General features: G+C 47.2%; 1 protein-coding gene across 15 annotated transcripts in view; it reads right to left on the bottom strand.

Moving 5' to 3' along the window:
• The window catches only part of AFDN (afadin, adherens junction formation factor), a 126,371-nt gene that overhangs the window by 43,983 nt on the left and 73,014 nt on the right, over positions 1–9,374 (bottom strand). For 9 of the 15 annotated variants that reach the window (XM_081829314.1, XM_081829313.1, XM_081829312.1 and 6 more), the window contains exons 14-20: positions 9,158–9,363; positions 7,199–7,219; positions 6,315–6,460; positions 5,936–6,030; positions 5,239–5,504; positions 3,750–3,893; positions 2,128–2,326 (exon numbers count right to left, since the gene is read on the bottom strand). In XM_081829314.1, coding sequence (XP_081685440.1) covers positions 2,128–2,326; positions 3,750–3,893; positions 5,239–5,504; positions 5,936–6,030; positions 6,315–6,460; positions 7,199–7,219; positions 9,158–9,363 — 1,077 coding nt within the window. The remainder of the gene's footprint in view (positions 1–2,127; positions 2,327–3,749; positions 3,894–5,238; positions 5,505–5,935; positions 6,031–6,314; positions 6,461–7,198; positions 7,220–9,157; positions 9,364–9,374) is intronic. The other 6 variants (XM_081829317.1, XM_081829327.1, XM_081829324.1 and 3 more) reach the window with 1 other exon arrangement.

The following is a 9,374-nucleotide window of genomic DNA, read 5'->3' as shown; positions in this document are numbered from 1 at the left end:
CCCCCTGGGACTGCAGGTGCTGAGGGGTAGGAGGAGCCCGCCCCCGGAACTGCAGGTGCTGAGTAGGGGGAGCCCGCCCCCTGGGACTGCAGGTGCTTACGAGTAGGGGGAGCACGACCCCCCCGGACCGCAGGTGCTGAGGGGTAGGAGGAGCCCGCCCCCAGAACTGCAGCTAGACCCCAGAGACAGACGGATACACGTGCTTCAAGCGCTGTCACAGAAACATCCCGAAAGAACACAGAATCACTTGTGGGGAAAGTGGCTTAAGTGTCAGGAGGAGGCGGAGGTTTTCTAGACAAAGGGCTGGCTGGCAGGAGTGTGAATGAAGCAGTGGGCACGGGCGGGGGGGGGCGGGGCCACGCAGTCGCAGTTAGTACGAACGACAAGGCTGGGAGCGGAGGCTGCGCGCTCGGATCCTGGGGCTGAAGGGGCAGGACTGCGGGCAGGAGAGCCAGCAGTGACGGGCTGCCAAGCACCGGATGGCCTCGCGGGGCGGGGGCAGGGAGGGCGGCCCGGGAAGCAGCCTGCCAGAGCACTGCCGCTGTAACCCACACGTGGCTGCGTGGGTGCTGGGGACACACAGCTGACGGGCATGACCCTGCAGGTGTGACACGCGGTGGTGCCCGCGCGGCAGCAGATGCCCCTGGGCTCGGCACACCGAGGCCACACACCGGTGCCACGGACCAGCGCAGGCCCCCTCTGCGGGGACGGAGAGTTCCCCCGACAGCAGCCCTGCCCCGGGGGCTCCCAATGCCCGAGCGAAGCTTTCATGGACGTCACCGCAGCCCGCACCTCCGTCCTCCCTGCTGGTCCCAGACAGGAGCCCGGCTTCCTGTCCCAGCCCCTGTCTCCTTCACACAAGGCTCCTCGAAGACGCACGCGCCTCAGCTCCGCTGCTCGGAGGATGGTGTGGAGAGGAGACAGGGTCCGCGTTCCCGGCATGGCCACAGCCACATTTGCCGGTGGATGAACTAACACACTACCCTTTTGTTACAACAAGGCTTTGGAAAATGGAAATTCTAAACTATCAAAACCTTTACAGACATAAAAATCTATTTATTGTAGCATGTGAAAGTCACTGAAATGAAAAATCACACTCACCACGCTTATGTAGATGAACATAAAACCTTAACTTTGTTATTATTTTTGTTTAAACTCCTGAATTTTGAATGTTTTTCTATTCATCTGAGCTCCACGTTACAAAACACAGACTGGGACTGAATTGTGGTCTAATTTAAAAGCTTGTGCTTCAGGTGTAAGTGTGGTATTTGGGGGGGAAGGAACAGGGGGAGAGCGAATGTCAAGCAGACTCCCCGCAGAGCAGGGAGCCTGACACGGGGCTCGGTCCCAGGACCCTGAGATCATGACCTGAGCCGAAACCAAGAGTCGGCCCCTTTAACCGACCAAGCCGCCAGGCGCCCCCTAAGTGTGGTGTTTGTATCAGCACAGTCCGACAAGAGCATGTGAACGGGTGTAGGATGAGACCGGGGGGCTCGCTGCCCTCACACTCCTCAGCACCTGCAGTCTGGGGGGGCGGGCTCCCCCTACCCCAGCAGGACCAGCTGCAGTCTGGGTCACGCACACATGGCAGGCGCCCCGGGGCTAAGCGCCCCACGGGCAGCTGGCCTGGTCCTCACCACTTCCTAAGCCCCTGCTGCCCACGTGCCCGTCTTACAGACGGAAGTCACAGGGGACAGAGCTTGGGTCCGAGCTGGGAGGGTCTGACTGCAGCACTCATGCTGCCCCCAACTCTGCTGGTAGCAACACGACGGACAATTCAGTTCCAGGGGTAAGCCAAGCTCCCGGGCCCACAAAAAATGGAGGAAGGAGCAACAAAAGGTCCTCCTTCCTCGCAGGCCTGGCAGAAAGGTGGCTGTGGCAGCTGGTGGGCCCAGCCAGTGCCCGCGGGAGGGTCACAGCACCCCCCAGGGACTTCATGGCGGGACACTGCTGACCCCTTGTCACCATGAAATCCTTACTTCCATGTCCTGGAACACGGTGTGTGCTCCACACGTGTGGACTGCCACACACACACACACACACACACCCCACCCCCACCCCCCCCCACCCCCCCAGTACGAGGCTCGGGTCATAGTTCAGACGCCAGGTCCAGTAGGTGAGACTCACCTCTCTGGCACAAAGGGTCTAAAAACTCTTGTAAACCATTTGGAATGTTCCTGACAACATCGCAAGAGTAGCCGTCTTCTGGCAAAAGAAAAGGCAGCTGCAGATCGGGGTCCTCTTCGAGCTGCACCTCCCTCCCATCACTGCGCGCCAACTCATCAGCCGTGTTTTCAGCCACGGCCACCACGTTTTCGATCAGGTCCTGGTCAGAACATAGACGCACAGTGAGAACGGATGCCAACGGACTGGCACTCAGATCTCCTCGTGCACAGTGTGGCCACACACACGCAGGCAGGCTGCGAGCGGGAACAGATTTCTCAGTGTGTTAACGTCACTTCGCAGAGCAACGGATCACCTGCGAAGTACACACTTCAAACATATGAACCAAGACAGTCATAATTAATCTCATGTCATCTGCAGCCTTAAAAAGAAATTATTCAATCACAAGAAAATGGTTTCCCTTTTCCAAAGCAGTCATTTTTCTCCCTGCAATTTTTTAACATCCAGGTGCTAATAATCCTATTTTTGTAGAATTTTTAATGACAGAAAAAGCTCACAGTGGAAAATGTAAAAAAAATCGGGACAAAAATACCTATTCCCAGCTAATCGGAAAGCTCCCACACCTTCACTGTAAAGCTCGAGGAAGTGAACACGGCACCTCAACTGCTCCCGGTTCAAGGGATGGAGAAGCAGCCCCTCGTCACCGTCTCCCTCCCTGGGTCAGCTTCCCAGGCTTCGCCCACCACAACCCCCACCTGTCTGCTCGTGAAACCCGTACAGACGGAAGCTCTATTTACTTCGTGCCTGAATTCTGTGCACAAGGCGCAGTGCGTGTCATCTGCCGTGCAAATTCACGCCTCGGCGGCGAAAAGACCTTCTACACGCTGTTCTGTCGGTGGGCGTTTGCTGGTTTCTGATCCTGGGCTACTCCGTACACGTCTTTTGTTGGCACCAAGTCAGGACTAGAGGTCAACCCATGCACCTCATGCACTTCCCTCGTCAGGACTCCTGCCTCGAGCGGACTTTATCCGCGGATGGCGACAAACAGTTGCAGCCTTCCTCGCCCTCCACACAGCAGCTGTAGCCCACGCCGTGGACTAGGCCGCTCACCCTCCACTCCTCCTCTCGAGAGGCATGATGCCAAACCTCGATTCCCACCAGTCAGCTGCACCTGCCCAGGTCAGGGGGTCCCCTTGCCGCGCTGCTTGCTGTTGGCGGCACACGAGGATGGGCGGTGGATATGAGGGGGCACTCTGCCTGTGGCACATGGATGTCTGTGGCCGTGGCAGGAGCTCTCGGGCCTCTGAGCCTCAGGTCCCAGGGGAGAGCCTGGGAACCAGGGCAACTTAACTTCCTCCCCCCCCAGTCCTTCCAATGACTTCCCAAGAACCTAATTCCCTGAATTAAATCCCTTTCTACCTAAAATGCTTGTGTATTTTGTACTTCTTGTACCGAATCCAAACTCAAATATCAACAAGAAAAATGATCTTATGAGATGAGATTAAGTAGCTTATTTATTAAAGAAATAAAGTAATTATAAACGTCGACTCTCCCTCACTTTTTTGAACCAAAAATTTCCCTATGCAAACATGTCTCATGCTGTGTGGGTAATGTGTGCCACTCACCGTGGGGATAAAAGGCTCATCGGGTGCACAGTGGTAATTCTGTAATAAGGCTTGAAGTTGCAGTGAATTTAACTTAAAGCAGGTACTGTTTATATTTGGAATGTCATCAGGTGCATATTTATCCATTGTAAGCAAAGTGGTTGCCTGTTCAAAAGAATAAGTAACAGGAGATATGATTCAAAAGTATTTCATAAATATTCCCCTTTATGTAACATTTAAAACTGTAATAACTTGCTAATTTGATTTTGAAATTCAGAATGTCTTTCAGGGAAACACACTTCTATTAACATTGAATTGAACTGAAAAAGCACTGTCTAGTGACGGTTTTCAGCCAGTTTCTTAATTTTACTAAAGTACAGACATTTATATTTTATATAAAAATGTAAATGAGATTCATTTATGTCCATAAGTCATTTTTAAAAATTCTTTTAGAAACTGTAAACATTTACATCATAACCATTCCGATTACCAATTACTGGGGTCTGAATAAAGTTTCATTGTAATGACTTGTTTATAGCCAGCTGATACAATCCAAGGAGGAGGATAGTAGCCTCTTTCTATACTAAATTACTTTAAAAGAGTTTAAGAAATTGAGAAAAAATGCAAAATTATACACTGTAATAATAATAAAAAAAAATCTGTCCTAGGTTTGAGGCTGCAGATCTTATTTCCTTGACTGTAAAACCCCTGTGTCCCATGTGGGCTACATAGTGGCTCCCTGAGAACCGGCCGAGCCCTCAGCACACAACTGTTGAGTGCTCCTCTGTCCCCTTCTCAAGTCTCCTGCCCTGGTCCTTTAGGATGTGAGGACTGCCGAGTGCTATGCTTAGACCCCTTTCTCTTTCTCTTCTGTGCATCCACTACGGGTTTTTGCTTTGTGGTCACTTGGCTCCGTATGCTAAAGACTGAAGTGTTACCCAGTTTTAAACTGGAATCCATCCATTCAGTATGGAGCTTCACAAAATACACCTACTGGTCTCAGAAAAGAACCCTTTAAGGGCACTTACTCTACTGCTTACCACCTGCTAAAGGCTCACCCGTGTCCCCTAAAATTCATACACAGAAGTCCCAACCCCGTGTACCACAGAACGCGACCTTACTTGGAGAAAGGGTCTTGACGGTAGTGAGCGAGGACAGCAGGTCTAACATGACTTGTGTCCGTATAAATAGTGGATGTGTGGAGACACACATGCCCACAGGGAGAACACCTGTGAAAATGAAGGCAGAGAACCACCCAGCCCACACCGTGACCTTGGACTTCCTGCCTCCTGGACTAGGAGACAACCGTCTGTCGCTGATGCATCGAGCTTGTGGAAGTCCGTCACAGCGACCCAGGCAAACCAACACGCCAGTGTTTCCTTAGCTGTGCACATGCAACACCCCAGAGGGGTACTGAACTGGCTGAATCCGAGTTCTGACCCCGGAAAGAATGAAAGCCACCGATGACGAAGTCCAGGGACGGTGGGGAGGTGAGACTCGGGAAGCCCACCTGCACTATCCGGCTGAGGTGACAATCAGCTGCCAGCTCCAAGCCCTGCTTCTCTGCCCACGCTTCCACGTGTCCCAGCTGCTGGCGGATAATCGCCCCCCAGTAGTGCGAGCACAGTCCCGACTCGGGATCGGTCACCAATCTGTTGAAGAGCCACATGTTGATGAAGTGGAAGAGCTGGGAGAAGAGCTGGATGGTCAGGGCAGCGTTGACTCGGCAGCGTCGCAGCAAAGACATGGCTCCCGTGAGCGTGTGCAGAACATCATCTGGTCAGAGACGCGGGATGAAAGCAAGAGTCTTTTGAACGAACAGTGAATTCAGAAAATGGCAGTTACGGTAAGAATGCCTACCGGGTCACTTTTGAGACACCGGTCTCTTCAGACAGGAGATGACAGTGAGGTGTGAAACCACACACGGCTGGTAACTACGCACACCGCAGCTCCCCCCAAGACACCTTCTGAAAAACCGTGACACACCAACCCAGAGCTGTTCTTGAAAGAGAACAGACAGCAGTTACGATTTACTGAAGAATACCAAAGCCAATAGGTTATCTCATTTATTTTGAAAATACCTCCTTCTTATGCATGTGAAATATTAAAATGAAGTTAAACAGAAGGAGGGAAGAAGGAAAGCCCAGAGAGAGAGAGAGAGAGAGAGAAGGAGAGACAGGGAGGGAGGAGAAAAGGGGCATCCTAACCTATTTTTGGTCTTTGTAGGCTGTTCTCTTCAGGGTCATCCAGAAAGGCTGGCATATAATTATTCAGTTCTGATTGAAGACAATGAACCAGGTATCTGAAAAAACGTAGGCAATTTTAATAACCTCAGCAGGACACACTGCTATTGTCAGACATGACATGCACAAGTGAAATAGTTTATACTGTTTAAAAATATTTTCCATTTACAATACAACAGTATTGTATTCCTGAAACACAGCTAATAAATTCAATTCCTTAAATCAACACATTTGGCACATAGTTATTCATGCTTCTCGCTATTCATCTTTAATTAGGGTAAATAAAAACCTTTAAAAAAAAATCTCTACAGAATAGTGCAATCTCCAGAAACGTGCTCCTTACTTAAACGCCATTTGAACCAAGTGTGCTAAAACGTCTTGGGCATCCAATGTGATTCGACTAAGATCTCGGTCCTGTTTAATGAAGTTGAGCAGCTCAGATGCATTGGCCATCCAGAAGGCAAGTGCCCCTGCAATATTCTTCTGTTTCTGTAGACAGAACACATTTCCATAAGCGATCCAAAGACAAACAAAAAGAATGAAAAAAAAAAAAAAAAGGAATGCTCTTGAAAAGCTGCTGGAGATAGACCAGTACCTTCCCATTATCACCAAGGTATTTAGCACAGATACCAGATATTTGCAAAGGAATTTGGATACATTCACAGCAATGGAACTGCAACATCTTCTTAGGATTCATGGACAGACACATGGATCCAGTTAGCTCCCATGTATGGAATCAGGGCCGAAAACAGAGATATCAAACCCTACAACACCCAATTGGAGATTGTGCATTATCTGGTAATCTGTGAAGTACACACGCGTCTATCCATGGTTACCCACAGCCACCCTGATACGCGTAGTCACTGGCTCGGATGCCGAGCAACTCGGTATCAAGTACTGATCTATCACATCATCTCCCGACCACATGTGCAGGCCAGGCAACTTCAGATGAGATCCAAAGAATAGGAACCAAGGATAAACAAGAAAGAGGAGAAACAGAACTTTTGTCATTTCATATCCACACTGAAGTGCATTAAGCAGAAATTATGAAATGCTGATAAAGGTTGCACAGTCAAAAAAGGATTTAGTACTGCATGTTTCAGTTGCTGAATGAGTGTTATGAACCGTCCAGTCCGGTTGCTGGAGTATTGTGTTTGACATGGAAGCAGCGCGAGAAACTCAGCTAAGCCGACATAGCCAGGACCAGTTCCCAGCAGCACGTCCTACCTGATCAACCTGGTCTACTTCCTGGAGAAAAACAGACGAAGGGAAATCAAGCAGAACGAGAGAAAGAAACTTGTAAACAATCATGATAGTTTAAATAAATCAAAACACTAACATGAAGGTACGACATGAAGGTACGACATTTAGTTATGTTATTCCCAAATTACATATTCATTCCTGGCTCTGAAGCAGCTTTGGAAGTACATGACATAAAGGACAAGTTCTACGTTCTTAACACTGGCGCAGTAAGGGAGGGAATTCCCAGAATTTATATAAAGGAATGTGACAATTAACACAGGAACACACTGATCTCTTTAAAAGATTTATAAATGAAGGACTTCTTAACGTCTTTTAATGGTGTCGTGTGTCTGACTACTTAAAGGTATATAAGATGAGTGTCTATCCTCTAGTTTAATAGGATGAAAGAGACAGAAAGACCAACAGAAACAATAAAAATAAAAGTTAAAAATTTTTTAATGTATAAAAAACAACTATACTAAAATGGAGTAAATCGGTTTTTGAAAGTAGGTTTTTACAAATTTAAGCATTTATTCATTACTACGATTCTTTCCTAAAACTTTGATTCCTCCAATCACATACTAACCCTGAATGTGTTTTAAAAGACCTGTTGTGATAATGATGATCTCACTGACTAGTTCAAATTCAATCAGAAAAAGTCTATCGGCAGTAGTCTGATGACAGGAGTTTCACAATCTGAAACAGGCTTTAGAAACGCAAACATGAGGGAAGACAGACAATGGCTCTGAACAAAAGGAAATCTGTTTCTTTATAAATTAGTAAGAGAGGAACACAAAAATGGAATCCAAATAAAATGACAATCCTTTTTAGCTGTTTCCTCACTTGGGTAAAAGAACTGTAAGCTCATGAGATTCATAGGCTAACCCCTCAAACATAAAAGAAACAGTTCTTGAAAAATTTGGCCTTTTTAAAACAATTCTGAAGGGATCAACAGATTAGTTTGCTCAAGCTACCCTCACAACAGGAGGAAAACAACCAAACCATCTAATCATGTTGCTTCATAATATGTAACTAGAGTTTTATATTTCGTGGCCGAATAACAGCACTGATAAATGGTTTGGAAAAACTTAAAATCTTTACATTTACTTTTAAGGACTTAAGATTAAATCTTCAAATTATCTGTGAGTTTGGAAAACTGCTATGCCAATTTTACCAACTACAGATGAAGAGTACTTAAAAGGAAACAAACCATACTACAAAAAGAATACTCTTAGTTCCTTAAGCTTTCCACAGTTTTATGAAAGATTTTCAACATTTCATCATCACTGAGAAATGTCGTGATGTCCATCACACCTAAATGAGTGCTATCAAAAATCCACATAATTACTACCAACATCATACACTCACACTAGAAAAGAGCATGCCTTTGTAACCATGAGAAGACTCTAAGGAGGCAGCTGCCAGGGACTGGTGGAGGGGTTATGAGGACAAACTGCTTCATGGGCACAGGTTTTACTTTAAAGTGATGGGAATGTTCTGGAACCACACGTGGTTGCTGCACAACAACACTGTGAATGTACGAAATGCTACTGAATGAGTCACTTTAAAATGGTTAATTTTACGTTAATGTGAAATTCACCTCAACATGTTACTGTTTTTGATTCTAAAAAAATCCCCACAAGTCTCGACACGTTCTCACAACCACTGCCATTTTAAGGATCTTTACCGTGATCATGACGTTCCCACATTCAGATTACCTTCCCGTATTCTAACATTTGTAGGAAGAAACAGAAAACAAGTTTACATTTCTTTTCAACTTTCAAAGCTAGGCCACTGTCCATGCTATTCATAGAACTTGCATTTCAGAGAAGACTGTGGAGGTCAAGTCCAACACACGACCAGGCGGGAACACGGAAGCCACTGGCTTCCTGGTGTGGGACAAGGGGCGCACTTACTGAACTGGCTCTGCAGGCTGCGGCTTACCTGGATCACCCCCTCCATCATGCTCACCATCCTGTTGACTATTGCAATCACTTTGTGAGTACGCTCGGTAGGACTGACATCCGGTCTGTACTGGCAGGACAATACATACCGACATGCCATATATAATACATATGTAGGTGACAACTTAAAATGGACTGTAGAGCTATTAGTATAATTGATAATGGCAGATAAAAATGAATCTTCAGCTGTGAAAAGA

This window comes from Leptonychotes weddellii, chromosome 8 (assembly GCF_054177405.1).
Source record: "Leptonychotes weddellii isolate Sample4059 chromosome 8, ASM5417740v2, whole genome shotgun sequence".
NCBI lineage: Eukaryota > Metazoa > Chordata > Mammalia > Carnivora > Phocidae > Leptonychotes > Leptonychotes weddellii.
Note: the sequence above shows the minus strand (reverse complement) of the source record. Positions and strands in the feature narration are given on the sequence as shown.